At 44.8% G+C, this 20,482-nt stretch overlaps 1 protein-coding gene across 1 annotated transcript in view; it reads right to left on the bottom strand.

Moving 5' to 3' along the window:
* The window catches only part of LOC138370295 (trichohyalin-like), a 102,591-nt gene extending 83,934 nt beyond the window's left edge, over positions 1-18,657 (bottom strand). Inside the window, exon 1 of the mRNA XM_069334311.1 lies at positions 18,418-18,657. Within this exon, the coding sequence (XP_069190412.1) occupies positions 18,418-18,657 (240 nt within the window). The remainder of the gene's footprint in view (positions 1-18,417) is intronic.
* Between the last annotated feature and the right edge of the window lie 1,825 nt (positions 18,658-20,482).

Here is a 20,482-nt window from a genome sequence, read left to right as displayed (position 1 = left end):
ATGTGGTGCAGTCTGGTGGTCTGGTGATATGGTGTGGTGTGGTGATGTGGTCTGGTGATTTGGTGTGGTCTGGTGGTCTGGTGATATGGTGTGGTCTGGTGATGTGGTGTGGTCTGGTGATGTGGTGTGGTCTGGTGGTCTGGTGATGCGGTGTGGTCTGGTGGTCTGGTGATGTGGTGTGGTCTGGTGGTCTGGTGATATGGTGTGGTCTGGTGGTCTGGTGATGTGGTGTGGTCTGGTGGTCTGGTTGTGGGACATTTGGGGCTTGACTCTATTTATTTAAATATTAATGTAATGAAATTCTATTACGAAGGACCACCCGCTTTTAAAGTAAAGAGGGAAACTAATAAAATATGATCATTAGAAAATTCCTAGATGAACCAGTAACTATGGATAAATACTAGAGAATATGATCACTTATATAAATTAATGGGCTGTATCATTTAACTGAATCAAAGCCTCAAACACCTACATTGGGGAGTTATTACTGGAACTTCATATATGTCCAGGAACTAGTGTGGTTCGTGCACCAGTCCATTATGCAATAATCTAATCCTATGACCAATTATAGAATCATTATATTTATCACCAATAAGAACATAGATTTTAACATGAGAAATTAATAATTATAATAAACACATGTCAATCCAAAGAAACAGTGCTCTGCATGAATAATACTACAGATAATGGAATTTAAGGAATACGGAAAGAGTCTTAGCTTGAAGACGATTTCCAAGAAGTCGGTTACGACTCATCCTCGGAATCTCCTGGACTCATCATGGAACACTGGGAGATGATTAACACGGGAAATGACAGCTCGGAGAATTCTTCACACACGCTGTAAATCAAATTATATTCAGTAGCAACAGATTAAGCTGCTAGACATCTATGTTCAAGAAAATTAAATTAAATAATGGAGGTAAATAATAACCTGTGGTTTTTTATAGTCGCTCTGCGTGACGACAAGCTACCCAGCTATAACCCCCTCCTAAATGATGCATCAAATGGGAATAAAGGTACTTAGCTAATAGGGCACTGTGTAAGTTAAGGCTTGCCGAAGTTCGCGTCCTAGGTTCAGGCGGCGTTGTAACGAACACGTGGTGTCTAGCCTAGCCTAGATGTTGACGCGCTCCACTGGCCGGTCACGTTGGGCTACACGGAACTAAATTTAACAGGTTCCTGGCTGAATGTCAAATTAAATCTCTTGACAATTCAACACGATGTGTAAAGTGACACTGACACCAGCTAAGTTGTTGTCTGCAAAGGTTCTTCACACCTCACAGTGGCGACTTTCATCTGGAGCTCTTGATGGCGTCTACCCTGGTGGCTGGGTAATGGCGTCTCTCTCTGAGTGCGTCGCCTCGTGTACTTGCGTCTCCTCTGCCCCGTTCCGCGTCCCGCGTTTGATACACAAATTATTTACTACGAATATTATCATTTCTCGCAGTTGTGATTGAAATGCTCGGATAAGGACGGGTTTATTATTCAGAGGAGTTAAATATTATTATTTGCCCGTTTTACGACGGTAAACGAGCAATGGAGATGAATTAAAGTCTCTCCAGGGCATTCACGCGTGACGTTAAATTTATTACCAGATAACAGTTATAACTATAAACGCTCTATTTGGCATTAGTTGGGGATCAGTTTATCTGTAAATAATTATCACACAGAACACCGTTGTTTTATAGAGAATCAAATTCAATTCTCAGACACACTGGATATAGTTGTGTTTATTATAATGGAATTATTATTCCATTATAAAAATTATTATGTTTATGATTATTGATGGCAATGGTTGTGGTTGGTGACAGTGGTGTTAGTGTCAGTAGTGGTTGATGGAGGTGATTGTTGGTGTAGATTTTTGATGGTTGCGGTGTGGTAGTGATGGTATAGTAGTGGGCTGGTGGTGTGGTGTGGTAGTGTGGTGTGGTAATATGGTGAAGTGGTGTGGTAGTGTGGTGGGGGCGTGAAGTAATTACAGTATGGTAGGTGTGTGATAGTAGTGGGGGGTACTAGTTGTGGTGGTGGTGGAAGTGTGTTGAGGTAGTACCGTGTGGTGATGTGGTATTGGTGGTGGGGTAGTGTGGTTCGTTAGTGTGGTGGGGTAGTGTTGTGTGGAGGCGTGGTGTGGTGGCATAGTGTGGTAGAGTTGTGTGGAAGTGTGGTGTGATATTTTGCCCCTATTGTGTGGTAATATGGTGTGGTGTGGTGTGGTGGTGTGGTGTAATAGTGTCGTGTAGTAATGTTTTGTGGTATGGTGTGTGTGGTCGTGTTGTGTGGTAGTGTGGTGAGCCGGTGGGGTGATGTAGTGTAGTGAGGTAGTGGTTGTTTGCGGTGGTGATGTGGAAGTATGAGGTAGTGGTAAGGTGTGGTAGTGTGTGGTGTGGTTTGGTAGTGTGTACTCACCTATTTGTACTCACCTATTTGTGCTTGCGGGGGTTGAGCTTTGGTTCTATAAAGAACCTATCTTTATAGGTTAGGTTAGGCTAGGTAGCTGAAAAAGTTAGGTTAGGTTAGGTTAGGTAGGTTAGGTTGCGAAAAAACAATTAATTCATGAAAACTTCGGGCCTTGCATATTAGGCTGAGAAGTGCGTTCTGGCTACTAGGTACGACATATATATATATATATATATATATATATATATATATATATATATATATATATATATATATATATATATATATATATATATATATATATCATTTATATACCCAAAATGCGGGTATAAAATGAAAAATGAAAGCTGTTTAAATCATAGCATAAGTAAGTACTCTGTTTAGTGTTTGCAGGTAATAGTTGTGTGTGTGTAAACTAAAAGTCTTTGAAAATGTAATAAGTTATTACGAAACGCGTTCAAGTGTCGCGTCAGACAAGAAATAAAAATGAATTTTGGAGAATTGATTTTTCAATTACCATCAACAGTGAAAAGAAACATAAGAAGGATCGAGAAAATTTGTGTTAGAATTATTTATCTTACTTTTTCGGTCATATATATATATATATATATATATATATATATATATATATATATATATATATATATATATATATATATATATATATATATATATATCAGCCTACTATGTGTGACGGTGTTCCCCCCCCTTATATTTCTCCCACGCCTGCTGTAAGAGTCATGTTCACTTTACCCGAGCGTTCTCTGCGTCGCAGGCATCAGTTTGATATATGTGGGAGAGTGTAGTGTTCTCGCAGTGGCGAGAAATTTGTAAAAGAAGAGTATTTTGGCCTGTGGTATAGGCCCTTTAGGAAGCCAATATGGCGCTGCCCCCCTGTTTTGCCGCCAAAACTGTGTGACGTCAGTGGCACCAGATTGGTCACCGACAGCGATGTGGCACAGAGAGCCAATGAAAACCTCTCTTGGCAAGTATGACGTCACGAAGGAAGGGGGGTCCGGTCATCGCGCCGCGGTGGCACGACCACTCTAAGACAGCACGTCAAGGAGGTCGGACGTGCGCTGGGGGGTCCTGTCAGTTGGACAGTTTACCCCGTCTCCGGAGGACTTACGCATCACCAGCGGTCTGACAGCACCTGTGGGGTCTTCCTTCGTTCATGTGTTGGACCAGAGAGGGAATTGACAGAATATTGAGCAACAAATGCTCCCGGGACAGGTGTTGTGCAGGTGAAGTCTAGGCAGCAACGTATGCGACGGCTGATAGCTTCACAGAAATGACGTAGTGGCTGGGCCAATCCTCCGTGAGGGAATCAGTCTGACACGACACGTCAAGGTGGACGGATGTGTGAAGGTTGTTCCTGTCAATCTGACAGTAATACGCCCGTAGTCTGCAAGTACGCCGAGAGGTCTTCCTTCATTCCATGTGTGGACCGAAGAGGGAATTGACGGAATATTGAGCATCAAGTGCTCCAAGGTCGGGTGCTGTGCAGGTGAAGTCTAGGCAGTATCGTCTGGGACGTCTGATAGCTTCACAGTGACGATGTAGCGGCTGGGCCAATCAACTCGGAAGCAGTGAAAGAAGATACTAATTGGGAATCCGTATGACAGCAGCCGAGACGTAGGCTGGCAGCCGTAGTTGGGAGGAGAAGTTGACGGCCGGGAGACCGACTCCAACCCTACAAGACGTGGAGGAGGAGCACGGACCCGCGGAGGACAGAACACGGAGACGACGCGTTTATTTTGGGACGTTGATTGGGTTCCTGGAGGACACGACAGGGTGTGTGTGGGGGCGTTCCCTACATGAGGCGGGAGCCTGGACCAGGAGCTACAACTCAACTCTCACCGGAGGATAGGTGGAAGTAGGCGATTCTAGTTTCCCTCCCAATTCCCCTTTAGTCAGCTATATTATTTAGCCAGAGTATTTTGTATGTCGTGAGCAAGGCTCACCAACGTCACGGTAGGACACAGTTCTGAGAAGTGGGGCTGGAGAAAGCTCTCGCAGGATATTTGCGGTGTGTGGATGCACCTGTGTTATTATTGAAGAGTTTGCTGTGTTAGTTGATGAATTCTTTCATGTGACATTTATGGTATAACTTATGCCAGAGAATATATATATATAAAGTGAACCAGTTATTGGTGTTAGGCTATGTGCCCAGTATTGATATTATTACTTTAATTGATATCTATGATTTATCTATATATATATATACATGCTTGTGTGTTGAATAATTTCTCATGTGTGCAGGGATCAATTGAATATTCGCATACGAAAGGAATTACTGAGAACTCCAGTATTAAATCTTGTTGCATTCGTTATCATTATGTGAAGTACAGTGTGTTACGCCATGATAGTGAATTATTATGTTCATTAATGTAGAAATGTTTGATTGAGCTCAAGCTCAGTGCAGTGATCATTTGTGTTCTATTGTCATTGTTGCAAATATTGTGTTGTGTGTCAATTCAGTGATTCTTGAGAATTTAAAGAAACAGGCGCCTCACGCCAGACAAACAGATAAACGAACATTCGCGCGGTGAGAATCGCTCAGCTGATTTTGACATTTGACGCGAGGGGGAGAGCGTGTTGCCATATAGTGTGCCCAAATTATATGTGGAGAGAGAGAGCGACTCCTGCTTGTACTTGTTCACCTGTGGATATATGAATATGAACTCTTGAGTTTTAAGTAAAATACAAAATTCCTTCTCGTTTGTATTACCCCTCCATAATTCTTGCTGCTACCTAACTATTACAAAGGCGAGAGTGATAGATACATACCTGCCTGATATCAGATCTATTGAGTGTGTTCTTGCCGCTGTTACCACAATTCCACGAAACCACTGACATGTTACTGGACACAGGAATCACCAGTTGGCGACCTTGCAATTAGTGGTAGAGTCCTTGCCGGGGCGGGCACACAGTGTGGGAGAGAGCAAACTTTGTCCCCACTCATTCTCTGATTAAAGAGGCCGATTGGAGATCGCCTGGGGTACTCTCCTGGCGTACAGTGGCGCCGCGAGGATAGATAGTTTTCCTGAATTAATATATTTTTTCTAATTTTTTTCCTATGAAATGATAAAGCTACCCATTTCATTACATATGAGGTAAATTTTTTTTTATTGGAGTTGAAATTAACGTAGATATATGACCGAACCTAACCAACCCTACCTAACCTAACCTAACCTATCTTTATAGGTTAGGTTAGGTTAGGTAGCCGAAAAAGTTAGGTTAGGTTTGGTTAGGTAGGTTAGGTTGTCGAAAGACAATTAATTCATGAAAACTTGGCTTATTAGGCAAATCGGGCCTTGCATAGTAGGCTGATAAGTGCGTTCTGGCTACTAGGTACGACATATATATATATGTCGTACCTAGTAGCCAGAACGCACTTCTCGGCCTACTATGCAAGGCCCGATTTACCTAATAATTTTTTTTATTGGAGTTAAAATTAACGAAGATATATGACCGAACCTAACCAACCCTACCTAACCTAACCTAACCTATCTTTATAGGTTAAGTTAGGTTAGGAAGCCGAAAAAGTTAGGTTAGGTTAGGTAGGTTGGGTAGTCGAAAAACAATTAATTCATGAAAACTTGGCTTATTAGGCAAATTGGGCCATGCATAGTAGGCAGAGAAGTGCATTCTGGCTACTAGGTACGACATATATATATATATATATATATATATATATATATATATATATATATATATATATATATATATATATATTGTGACGATAATCTCTTTCAAGAGAGATTGAGCCTGCTCTTCCCTTCAAAGTACGTAACAACAGCAGATAATATAGAAGATATATCCAGCAAGTATCTCCAAAACGTTTTGCCTAGAGAGCAAAACGTACCCAGCACACCGGCACACCTGCTACCGCCCGCCACCGTAAACTGGCAAACTGCTTGTCCATTGCCTGCCTAACGCTGATTGGCTGGTGTCCCGTCGCACCTGCCCTCCACCCTCCGCCACAAGTTGATGTCTGGGCTGCAGTGGCCCAGAATAGTCAGAATATTCCAGTGCTCCTTGCAGTTGACATCTCTCATTGGTAGACTAAGCCTTGGCTTTCGTGTACTAAGGGAGGTGGCAGCTCGTAGCCAATATTCTGGCATCATTATTATATATTTTGCTATTACTCACTTGTCTTAACGTAACTTTACATTTGCCAGTGATCATTCTTATTATTTTGTTTGTTGACTTGTCTTGTATATTTTATACTTAATTTTATTCATGTCTTGTTTTTCTAACATAATTAAAATTTCATTGTTAAATTTACTTGTGTTTTGTGTGTCTTCCCATTACCTTACCACAGACGAAAGTTCCAGTTTTTTCTCTTTTTTTTCTTTAATGTGACGAGGCCCTGCCCCTAGCTTTTGAAACAGCCGAACACCAACGCTTTACCGTCACATAAAGTGGGGACCTGCCCTAGGAGCTTCACTCAGGTACTGGTGCCAAGTAGTAATTTATGGTAAGCGTATTTGGCTTTGGTAACGTAGCTTTTACTATTTTTCATATTCAATTTTATTTTTATATGGTGCTGTGTGTATTGTGCATTCCGAGAGTAGCATATGGTGAAGGTAAGACAACTTTGGATTACGTGGTGACTGTAGGCCTCAGTCATTCTCTTAATTGGTCATCTCTTCCTCCGTGTTATTACTCGTGTTTACCATCTTTTGTCCCTAGGATATTTCTCATATTTTCGACAGATCATCATATTGGTACCCTGGTACTGTGGTCTGCCCCCGGGTCAAGTGCACCTAATCTTCTGCAATCTGACAGTAGGAGGATAAAGAGGGCCATAGTTCCTCTAGCACGAACTTTAGTTGCTGAACTGGGACCTCAGCAGCAGTTCTCGTCACCAGTTGACACCTCGCACCCCTACACGTCGGTGAGAGATGATGATACATACATTGGTAGGGAATTAGCTTTCTTTTTCAGAGCACAAAAGTTTGCTAATTCTGTAAGTATCATATTAATTTATGTGGGAAAAACTTGCTTATGTCCTATAGAGACTCGGCAAGGTATGCCTACATTCTTGAACTACCAATTTTACTTTTGAGGCAATTAACTGTTTCATTTGTTTTAGAAACTCAGTTTCGCTTGTTTAGTAGGATTTTCTTGCCCTTATCCTCTTACATGAGTACCGGGTACAAGATTTCCTGCGACCTTGATTTAATTAATCATTTAACATCTTGTAATTAACATAAGAACATAAGAACAAAGGTAACTGCAGAAGGCCTATTGGCCCATTCGAGGCAGCTCCTATTCTATAACCACCCAATCCCACTCATATACTTGTCCAATCCGCGCTTGAAACAATCGAGGGACCCCACCTCCACCACGTTACGCGGCAATTGGTTCCACAAATCAACAACCCTGTTACTGAACCAGTATTTACCCAAGTTTTTCCTAAATCTAAACTTATCCAATTTATACCCATTGTTTCGTGTTCTGTCCTGTGTTGATACTTTTAATACCCTATTAATATCCCCCTTGTTATGTCCACTCACCCACTTGTAAACCTCTATCATGTCGCCCCTAACTCTTCGCCTTTCCAGTGAATGCAACTTAAGCTTTGTTAATCTTTCTTCATATGAAAGATTTCTAATTTGGGGAATTAACTTAGTCATCCTACGCTGGACACGTTTAACATTAAATGCTGGACACGATTAACTTTAATTGTTAAAGATTCCACAGGATAGGTACCAGTTGCCACGTTGTCCTGTTTCTGACATTCACTATATCACAACGGTATATTCGTTGTGCATTTATTTGCTAATTTCACCATGTTTCGTCTCCAAGCTTTCCGTGCAGATCCAGCAGGTGAAATAGGGACTTTAAGTCGTGCCAAGAGGACTGAATTACACACTCTTGCACATGAGTATCAACTAGAAGTTCCCTACCAAGCCAACAAAAATGAGATACACAACCTGTTACTGGATCATTTCTTAGAGCAAGGTAAGACAGACTCTGAAACTCACGAAACTTACTTTATTGCAGATAAAACTGATTTGGCAACGATGAAACTCAAAATAGAGCTGGCCAAGATTGAACGCGAGCAGCAAAGGGAAGCAGCTGCCATGCAAAGAGAAGCCCTCGAGCAACAAGAACGAGCAGCTGCCATACGAAGGGAAGAACAAGAACGTGAGGCTGCCTTGAGGAAGGAAGAACAAGAACGTGAGGCTGCCTTGAGGAAGGAAGAACAAGAACGTGAGATTGCAATACTCCGTGAACGTGAACGAATACAGCTTGAAACAAAACGACGCCATTTGGAGATGCAACACGAACATGACAAGCAAAACGCAACTCTGGCTATGGAATGTCGTCAACGAGAATTCGCGTTGGAAACTTCACACCTCGCTCAACGCCAGCAAGCTACCGCCAATTTTCCCATCAGTTTTAATATGTCACATGCAAGTAAGTTAATGCCACCATTTGTAGAAACAGAAGTTGACGTGTTTTCACCACCTTTGAAACCCTTGCTAATCAACTCAGTTGGCCTGCCGACCAATGAGCCACCCTTCTCAGAGTACATCTTACAGGTAGAGCTGCAGTCACACTCAGTACTTTGGCGTCTGAGAATGACTACCAGACTCTGAAACAAGCAGTGTTGGACGCCTACCTTCTCTCCACCGAAAGTTATCGAAGGAAATTCCGTGACCACCTGAAGGCAAGTACCACTACCTTTCTCGAGTTTGCTAATACCAAAAGGAGATATTTTATGAAATGGCTGGAAGCAGCACATGTCTCTACCTTTGCAGAACTCGTCAACCTTATGCTAGTTGAAGAATTCTTGAGGCGTGTGCCGCCTCCTGTCCGTCTATATTTAGCAGATAAAGAAGAAACCGACTACCTAAAGTGTGCTAAGTCGGCTGACACTTACAGCCTCATCCACCGGCTGACACCAGAACCATCCTCCAGTAAGAAGTCGTGGTACAGTTACGAGAAAGTGAGTACCGATCAAGCTGGCTCGCAATTGTACTGTAAGTATTGTAGACTCTATGGACATACCATAGATAAATGTGGTAAGTCTCAATACAAAGGAACCACCGAAACGCAAAAACCCAAACCAACTCCTCCTACGTCCGGTAAGCCTGTGATGAATGTTGGTGTTCATATTAATGATCTTCCTCTTTTCAGTAAACACCTGTATACTGGAACTGTCTCTGCCAACGGTTCAAATCCGGAGGGACGTTTCAAATTGAAGATCATGAGGGACACAGCGGCTCTTCAGTCGATTATTTTGAAGTCGGCTGTGCCCAACATCGCCTACACCGGAGAAACTGTCTTCATCACTGACCTCACTGCTACCACTCCTTATCCTCTCGCCAGAGTCCACCTGGATTGTCCCTTCGTGAACAGAGAAGTCCAAGTCGCCGTCAGGGAAAAGCCTTTTCCCATGCCTGGAGTGCAACTTCTCCTGGGCAACGACTTGGCAGAAGACCTCCAACCGACCAACCTGATCGTCAAGGACAAACCCCAGGTGTGTACCTCTGTGACGGATAATCCTATATTTGAGTATGTTCCAGCAAAGGTTCAAGAGAGTGATGAAGTTTCTCCTCCGGTTCTAGTGACCACCCGTGCACAAGCCGCACGACCACAGCCAGCTGACTCTACTGCTACCGCTGTCCCTCAAGACCCTCAGAAACTACCCCCGAATCTGACCAAGTTGGAGTTCCGTAAGTTACAGAGGGAAGATCTTACTTTGACACCATTATTTTTCCAGGCTGAGACTCAACCCGACAGTATTCCTGGGTTCTTCCTAGAGAACGAATTGCTCTACCGCAGATATAGACCCAGTAAACTGAAGGAGGAGGACGATTGGGCCAACGTCGAAAAACTTGTGATTCCTGCCAGCCTGCGGCCCACTATTCTACACCTGGCCCACGGAGCACTCTCCCACTACGGATTCAACAAGACCTACCATGGAATCCGTCAAGACTACTACTGGCCAGGTATGGTAAATAGCGTCAAACAGTGTCATACATGTCAGATGGCAGGTAAACCGAACATCTCTATTCCCAGAGCGCCACTGATTCCCATACAGGTGCTTGCGGAACCTTTCCACAGACTTATTATAGACTGTGTTGGTCCTTTACCTCGGACCAGTTCAGGTAACGCCTATATCTTAACCATCCTGTGTCCTACCACCAGATTCCCCATAGCAGTTCCAGTAAAGAACATTACGGCTGCTACGGTTGTGAAACACTTATTGAAGATCTTTACCCAGTATGGATTTCCAAGGGAGGTTCAGAGCGACTGTGGCACCAACTTCACCAGTGATCTCTTCAAAAGGACACTGGAGGAGTTCAACATCAAACAGGTATTGTCCAGCCCCTATCATCCTGCTTCACAGGGTTCTCTTGAGCGTAGTCATCAGACTATTAAAGCACTCCTGAAGAAGTTTTGTAATGAAACCTCTAAGGATTGGGATAAGCAAATAGATCTGATAATGTGCATATATAGAAGTCTTCCCAATGAGTCCCTAGGAGTATCTCCTTATGAGATGCTCTACGGACATAAGTGCCGTACTCCCATCAAGGCTTTCAAAGACTCTCTACGTGATGCCTCCTTCAGTGAGCATCAGAATGTGCCCCAGTTTCTTCAAAACCTACAACACATTCTAGAGAGAGTCCACAGTTTTGCCCAAGATAATCTATTGAAAGCACAGGAGAGGATGAAGACTCATTACGACCAGACCAGCAAAGAAAATTTAAGCCAGGAGACTTCGTACTTGCTTACTTTCCTATCCCAGGTTCTCCTTTACAAAACAGGTTTTAAGGACCCTACCGCATCAAGGAGTGCAGAAACAACCATAACTACGTTCTAGAGACTCCAGATAGGCGGCGGAAGACCCAGCTGTGCCACGTCAACCTCCTGAAGCTATATAACGGTACTCCTCCCACTGTCATGCTTAACTACTCTGCCTTTACAGAACCATACATCCACAGTGAGACCTTCCCTGCTTCTCCTCCCGAAAGCACTGACAAGGAGTCAGCGCTTTCTAATTCGGAAATCCTTACTGATCTTCCAAACTATTTTCAGGACAATCATAGTGCACCTCTCGTCAAGATCTTCAGAGAACATCAGGAGTTGTTCCGAGCTGACCCCCAAGAGTGTAATGTTACCCAGCACGACATCCAACTGCTCCCCCGACACCCGGCCGATTCGTCAACCCTTCTACCGAATCAGCCCTAGCAAGAAGGAAGCCATGCGTGCTGAGGTGCAGTACCTCTTGGATCATGGACTGGCTACACCTTGTGAGTCCCCCTGGGCCTCACCCTGTATCTTGGTGCCAAAACCCCAAGGTAAGGTGAGACTGTGCACTGACTATCGTAAGTTAAATAATGTGACTGTCAAGGATGCATACCCCTTGCCAAGGATAGATGACATTCTTGACGCCATTGGTAATGCCCAGTACTTGTCCCAAGTGGACTTGCTTAAGGGGTATTACCAAGTGTGTTTAACGGAGCGAGCCAAAGAAATATCTGCCTTTATCACTCCTTTTGGACTTTTCAGATATGAACGCCTTCCTTTCGGACTATGTAATGCCCCGGCCACTTTTCAGAGAGCTGTCAATCGTGTCATCCAGGGCTTGGATAACACGTACGCCTATTTGGATGATATCGTCGTAGCATCCAACACCTGGAGTGAACATCTGCTCCAGCTGCGACGACTGTTCGCCAAGCTCCTGACAGCCGGCCTCACCATCAACCTGGGCAAGTCCACCTTCGCGAAAGGTAAAGTGCGTTATCTGGGTCATGTAATTGGGAGTGGCAGCCTAGCTCCGTTAGACTCACACACTCAAGCCATCCAGCATTATCCACAGCCTACCACCAGGAAGCAGCTCCTGCGCTTCCTTGGTCTTGCCTCCTACTACCGTAGGTTTGTGAGAAATTTCAGTACAGTCGCCACACCTTTAATCATATTAACCAGTCCCAAGCAACGGTATAATTGGACCATGCAACAAACCGTTGCTTTCGAACAACTCAAATTCCTCCTCTGTTCTAATCCCATTCTCGCCTCGCCAGATATCACCAAGCCTGTCGTCCTTCATGTCGACGCCAGTGGTACCGGCGTTGGTGGTGTCCTGATGCAGCAACGAGGTGAGGAGGTTCTACCTGTCAGCTACTACAGCTACAAATTGAAACCCCAGCAGAGGAACTACAGCACTATTGAAAAGGAGCTACTATCCATCGTCCTGAATCTCCAGCACTTTGCTCCATATCTACAACGTGCCAGGTCTACTACCATCTTCTCAGACCACAACCCTCTCCGCTTCTTATATCAAGCCCAATTCACTAACCAGCGTCTTCTACGGTGGGCTTTATACCTACAAGATTTCAACCTGGAGATCCGCTATATCAAGGGTTCTGACAACATCATAGCCGACGCCCTCTCCAGAGTTTATGAAGTAGAAGCAACTCCACCTATTACTCCACCACATGACGATGTACTTCTTCCAGACCGCATGCTTCGGGGGAGAGTTGTGACGATAATCTCTTTCAAGAGAGATTGAGCCTCCTCTTCCCTTCAAAGTACGTAACAACAAAAGATAATATAGAAGATATATCCAGCAAGTATCTCCAAAACGTTTTGCCCGGAGAGCAAAACGTATCCAGCACACCGGCACACCTGCTACCGCCCACCACCGTAAACCGGCAAACTGCTTGTCCATTGCCTGCCTGTCGCTGATTGGCTGGTGTCACGTCGCACCTGCCCTCCACCCTCCGCCACAAGTTGATGTCTGGGCTGCAGTGGCCCAGAATAGTCAGAATATTCCAGTGCTCCTTGCAGTTGACATCTCTCATTGGTAGACTAAGCCTTGGCTTTCGTGTACTAAGGGAGGTGCCAGCTCGAAGCCAATATTCCGGCATCATTATTATATATTTTGGTATTACTCACTCGTCTTAACATAACTTTTCATTTGCCAGTGATCATTCTTATTATTTTGTTTGTTGACTTGTCTTGTATATTTTATACTTAATTTTATTCATGTCTTGTTTTTCTAACGTAATTATAACTTCATTGTTAAATTTACTTGTGTTTTGTGTGTCTTCCCATTACCTTACCACAGACGAAAGTTCCAGCTTTTTCTCTTTTTTTTCTTTAATGTGACGAGGCCCTACCCCTAGCTTTTGAAACAGCCAAACACCAACGCTTTACCGTCACAATATATATAACCTAACCTAACCTAATATATATATATATATATATATATATATATATATATATATATATATGTATATATATATATATATATATATATATATATATATATATATATATATATATATATATATATATATATATATATATATATATATATATATGACAATGTCAGACCACGGAGGAAAATGAAACAGGAATTTCCTTCCAGGAAACAGGAAAGGAAATTCCTGTTTCATTTTCCTCCATTTTGTTGGGGTTTCTTACTTACTCTTGCTCTTACTCTGGGTGAGCAACGGTTATCTCAAGGTCACTCACCGTAGTCCTGCGGGTCTTCACTCTATCCTCACGGCGCCACTGCACGCCAGGAGAGTCTCCCAGTCAATCTCAACCGGCCTCTGATTGAGAAGGAGTGGGAACACGACTCGTTCACTTGACTGTCATGTGCCCTCCCCAACAATCGGGCTCTACGGTTAACCACAAGGTCGCCAACTGGTGTTTTAGGTGGCCAGTAACACCTCAGTGGACTGGTTGAATTAGTGGTAGCCTTGGCAAGGTCACACTCGAAAGATCAGGGATCAGGCAGGTACTTACTGTTATCACTCTATGCTTTCAGTATAATATAGCCACAAGATCAATGGAGGGGATGATATAAACACAATGGTAATTTTGTATTTTACTTAAAATGCATGAAAGATGTCGCAAGGCCAATCAATAATCAATAAATCAATAAATCAATAAATCAGTAAATCAATAAATCAATAAATCAATAAATCAATAAATCAATAAATCAGTAAATCAATAAATCAATAAATCAGTAAATCAATAAATCAATAAATCAGTAAATCAATAAATCAATAAATCAATAAATCAGCTGATCCTGGCTGCGGCCGGTAGTTCCCACGAATAGTATGCACTCACTAAGTGGCAACACCTCCCCTCCTCGTCAAGTGTCAAGAACAGCTGATCGCCTGGCCCCGCGCGAAAGTTTATTGTTTGTTTCCTAGATTCACGCACGCTGTTTCTTTAAGTTCTCCAATATTACTAGAAACTCACACACTCGATATGGGCACAATAGCACGTATTACTGTGTTACACTGTACTCAGGCTCAAACAGTCGTTTCTACAATCAATGCTACAATGACTCACTGTAATGGTTTTCACTGCCCTTCATTCAATGACATATTATGAAGTATTAAACACTGGAGTTTTCAGTACTTTCTCTCGTGGGCAATAACGCAATAATTCACTGTACTCACAAATGATTAATCACTGCATGAACATAGACATATATAATGTATATAAATCAAACATCAATAAATGGTAAATAAAATAGTTTCTGGGCACACAGCCTAACTTCCAAATACTGGCATAATATGATATATAATTTATCACTATATGTTCACATCAAAATCTGTAGAAAGATATACAAAACACAGTAAATTTATCACTTGTTCCGGGTGCCTGTACACACCAACAATCAACATAAGTATTATAAGTACTCTTGATAGTACTACACGGCAAACTGGTGCTTTACTGTGACACGGGTGAGACTTGCTCACGACATATAAAATCCTCAGGCTAGATAATATAGCCGACTAACATAGCTAACTAAAGGGGAATGGGGAGGGAAACTAGAAACACCTACTTCAACCTATCCTCCGATGAGAGTCGAGATGTAGCTCCTGGTCCTCGTGTCGGGAACGCCCCCACACACACGTCATCGTGTCCTACCGGAACCACTCGTCGTCCCACCGTTTAGCGCGTCGTCTCCGTGCCCTCTTCTCTGCAGGTCCGTGCTCCTTCTCGACTTCTGGTAGAGTTGGAGTCGGTCTCCTGGCCGTCGACTTCTCCCAACAACCTCTGCCGCCTACGTCTCAGATGCAGTCGTCCGGAATCCCCAATAGTCCTCTCCTTCCTCAGCTACCCAGTGGCTCTGTCAGCCACTACGCCGTCACGAACTGGTGAACTACCACAGACGTCCCATACGTCACTGCACAGGCTTCACTTCTTCTTCTTGCACAGTACCTGACTGGAGCCCTTGTTGCTCAATAACCGTCAGTTCCCTCTCTGGTTCAGCACATGAACTAGGGAAGACCTCTCAGAGTACTGGCAGACTTCAGGTGACGCGTAAATCCACGGGAGCGGGAAACAACTGTCAAACTGACAGGACCAATCGTCGCACGTCCAACCTCCTTGACGTGTCGTGTCTGACTGATGGCGCCAGCGCGGCGCGTTGCCCGGACCCCCTTCCTTCGTGACGTCACTTTCGCCACGGGAGGTTTTCATTGGCTCCCGGTGCCACATTGCTGTCGGTGACCAATCCGGTGCCACTGACGTCACACAGTTTTGGCGGGGAATCAGGAAAGCCAGCGCCATCTTGGCTTCCTAAAGGGCCTATACCACAGGCCAAAATATTACTATTTCACAAATTTCTCGGCTCTCCGAGAACACTCCACTCTCTCCCATATATCAAATTGAAGCCTGCTACGTAGAGAACGCTCGGGAAAAGTAGACATGACTCTTACTGCAGGCGTGGGAGAATTATAAGGGGGGGAACACCGTCACATACCCCTCTCCTTAAAATAAGAGTCATGTCTGGTTAGTGTATGCGGGATAGGGCTTCCGCTACTACGTCGTCCTTCCCCTTGATGTGCTTGACCTTGATCTTTGTCAGACTCTCAGTGTCGGTGAGACGGGTGCCGTCCGCCTTGGACCACTTTCTTTCCTCCTCCGGGAGTTCTCGGTCCCCCTGTACACTCAGAACCGTCTTCCGCTGGGGTTCTCGGGACACCGTTCCGTCCTGCCTGGCGGCTCTTCCTTCCACAGTGAAGAAAGGTCTCAGGCGGTCTATGTGACATACCTGTTTCTTTTGGGGTCTGTCCGGCTTCCCAATCTCGTACGACACTGGACCCAACCATCGCATCACTTGGTATGGTCCCTCGAACCGCGACTCGGTCACCCTACCTTTACCTGGAAGCAAAACTATCACTTGGGATCCGACCTGAAAATCCCTCTGCGCAGCTCTCCTGTCGTACCACTCCGACATCTTACGCTGTGCCTCCTTCAGGTGTTTCCCAGCCAGTTCCTTCGCTAGGGTGAGACGTTCTTTGAACTTCTGGACATATATTTATTCACCGTTCCCACGGTCGCTCCTGGTGTCCATCGTTCCCTCATCATAGATAGCATGGCATATATAATATAGATAAATGGAAAGTAAGCCTTCTCAGGACCCACACGTCCTCCTTCGGCCTCACTAACCAATTCGGGGAACTCCTCCTGCTGTAACTCTCCGAGACGAGTGCGGTCTACCCCTAGAGAACCGGTGAGGGTCACCTGCAACTCACCATTCGGGCTGTCTTCGCCCTCCGCTCGTTCTCTGGGTCCTACGCAGAGGTGATCTGTTCCCAGGCTGTCGGACGTCTCCTCAGCCCCATCAGATCCACAACCTCCTTGTTCTTCGCGCTGTCTCGGCCTTACAGCACAAACTGGGATCGCCACCGGTGCGATTCCCTTCTCGCCCCCACAGGCGTTCAACTCTCCGCCTGTCTCCTTGTATTGTTCTAGGCACTCTTCGCCCTTCACGAGATTCGGGAGGACACATCCTCCACATGCGTCATTCCCCAAGATGACCTGTGCCTCAATCTTGGGCATTGATGTACAGACTCCCACCACTAGGGTCTGGCAGCCATAATCGGAATCCAAAGTTACCTGGTGTAGGGGCACCCTCACTGGGCCTCCCACAGTGGTCACATTTGCCACCCCCACACTGGTACTTTCGTAACCCTCGGGGAACAGGGTTTCACTCACCAGGGTAAAATCAGCCCCGGTGTCTCTTAGCATCTTCACTGGGATGGGGTCTGCGTCCCCCATCCTTACGGTTCCCTGACACATGAATGGGGGAACTTTCTTCTCCCCATTCAGCACGGGTTCATCCCGCACTCCCTAGGCCCTCTGGTCCTCGAACATCACTAAAGTGACGTGTCCCCGCTGCTTAAAGCGTCTGCATTCCAGCGCGACGTGTCCGATTTTTCCGCAGTTGTAGCAGCGGACCCTTGGCGGAGACCATCCGCCACTGCTCGCCTTAGCACTGCCTTCAGAGGCCGTCGCTCCCTGTGTCCTTCTCGCCTCACTTGTCGTTTCCTTCGTTGCAGTAACAGCTCCCGAGCTCTCAGCTTGGTTCTCCTCTATCGGCTCTACAGCACCTTTTGTTCCTCTGTCGTCCCATCTCGAGCGGTGGGACTTGGGAGAACTCGCTTCTGTCCTCCATCCATCCGTCCTCCTATAATTCCTACTGCTTCCGGAGTACACGGGTGATCGGTGCTGTCCCTCTCGGCTTGGGCGTAGAGCTTCCTCTAACATGTCGGCTCGGTCGGCTGCGGCCCTCAGTTTCTTTATGTCCGCCTCCTTTACCCTCATCCTGATCTCAGGAGAGAGCACGGACATAAACTTTTCCATGACCATTAGTTCCTTGACCTCTTCGACCGACCTCGCTCCTTCAGAGTCCAGCCACTTAAGGAACTTTCTTTCCATGTGCCTCGCCGTCTCCGCATACGATTTTCCTGGCGACCGGGTACATTCTCTAAACCTCTTCCGGTAACACTCCGGCGTGAGCTTGAAGGAATGGAGCACAGCTCGTTTTACCGCATCGTAGTTAGCGCATTCTTGGAAGTCGAGCATAGTGTAGGCTTCACGAGCTTCACCTGTGAGCCTCCCTTGAACCAGCTCCACCCACTCCGCCCTCGGCCACCTCTTCAGAGCAGCAACCCTCTCAAAGTGATCGAAGAAACTTTCGGCTTCACTAGGCACAAAGACCGGCAGGTCTCGTTCCCTCACTCGTCGGTCTTCCTGTGGCGGCGGAGCAGGTACACCTAGTCCTAGTTCAGCTCGCTTCATCTCCACCTCCCTGTTGGCTTCTATTTCCAGTTGTCTCATTCTAGCTTCTCGCTCGTGTTCTTCCCTGCGTAGCTGTGCTTCTCGTTCCTCACGCTTCAGCTGTGCTTCTCGTTCCTCACGCTTCAGCTGTGCTTCTTGTTCCTCGCGCTTCAGCTGTGCTTCTCGCTCTTCACGCTTCATCTGTGCTTCTGCTTCTCGCTCTTCTTTGCACTGTTGTGCTTCTCGCTCTTCTTTGCGCTGTTGTGCTTCTCGCTCTTCTTTGCGCTGTTGTGCTTCTCGCTCTTCTCTGCGCTGCTGTGCTTCCAGCTGCAGCTTCATTATTTCCAGCTTAATGCTGTGCCTGCTGCTGCTGGATCCCCTGCTGCTTCCACCAATGCTCAGGTGTTCACCCACACTGGCAGGTGTTTGGGGCCGTTCCTCCCCCAAAGCTTCGTCTCGTGCCCTGAGCTGAGCCATTATCTCTAGTCTTCTTTCACCAACTCTGGCAGATCTTAGCTTTATTCCAAAATGATCCGCTATTACCTGTAGCTGTGCCTTGGTGCACTCTTCCAGCACCTGTTCATCTCTAGAGTCAATAAACCTTGCTACCTTATCATCCTCCATCTTGTGATATGAGTGATATCCTGCACCTAATTTCTAACACCACTGCCAAGTACCACCACTGCAACCTTTACTTCGATCGAAATCCTGGCGAGGTCGCCAATGTTGGAGTTTCTTACTTACTCTTGCTCTTACTCTGGGTGAGCAACGGTTATCTCAAGGTCACTCACCGTAGCCCTGCGGGTCTTCACTCTATCCTCACGGCGCCACTGCACGCCAGGAGAGTCTCCCAGTCAATCTCAACCGGCCTCTGATTGAGAAGGAGTGGGAACACGACTCGTTCACTTGACTGTCATGTGCCCTCCCCAACAATCGGGCTCTACGGTTAACCACAAGGTCGCCAACTGGTGTTTTAGGTGGCCAGTAACACCTCAGTGGACTGGTTGAATTAGTGGTAGCCTTGGCAAGGTCACACTCGAAAGATCAGGGATCAGGCAGGTACTTACTGTTATCACTCTATGCTTTCAGTATAATATAGCCACAAGATCAATGGAGGGGATGATATAAACACAATGGTAATTTTGTATTTTACTTAAAATGCATGAAAGATGTCGCAAGGCCAATCAATAATCAATAAATCAATAAATCAATAAATCAGTAAATCAATAAATCAATAAATCAATAAATCAATAAATCAGTAAATCAATAAATCAATAAATCAATAAATCAATAAATCAGTAAATCAATAAATCAATAAATCAATAAATCAATAAATCAGTAAATCAATAAATCAATAAATCAGTAAATCAATAAATCAATAAATCAGTAAATCAATAAATCAATAAATCAATAAATCAGCTGATCCTGGCTGCGGCCGGTAGTTCCCACGAATAGTATGCACTCACTAAGTGGCAACACCTCCCCTCCTCGTCAAGTGTCAAGAACAGCTGATCGCCTGGCCCCGCGCGAAAGTTTATTGTTTGTTTCCTAGATTCACGCACGCTGTTTCTTTAAGTTCTCCAATATTACTAGAAACTCACACACTCGATATGGGCACAATAGCACGTATTACTGTGTTACACTGTACTCAGGCTCAAACAGTCGTTTCTACAATCAATGCTACAATGACTCACTGTAATGGTTTTCACTGCCCTTCATTCAATGACATATTATGAAGTATTAAACACTGGAGTTTTCAGTACTTTCTCTCGTGGGCAATAACGCAATAATTCACTGTACTCACAAATGATTAATCACTGCATGAACATAGACATATATAATGTATATAAATCAAACATCAATAAATGGTAAATAAAATAGTTTCTGGGCACACAGCCTAACTTCCAAATACTGGCATAATATTATATATAATTTATCACTATATGTTCACATCAAAATCTGTAGAAAGATATACAAAACACAGTAAATTTATCACTTGTTCCGGGTGCCTGTACACACCAACAAT

This window comes from Procambarus clarkii, chromosome 31 (genome assembly GCF_040958095.1).
Source record: "Procambarus clarkii isolate CNS0578487 chromosome 31, FALCON_Pclarkii_2.0, whole genome shotgun sequence".
Classification (NCBI taxonomy): Eukaryota; Metazoa; Arthropoda; class Malacostraca; order Decapoda; family Cambaridae; genus Procambarus; species Procambarus clarkii.
The sequence above is the reverse complement of the archived record's forward strand: the minus strand, read 5'-3'. Positions and strand labels throughout refer to the sequence as shown.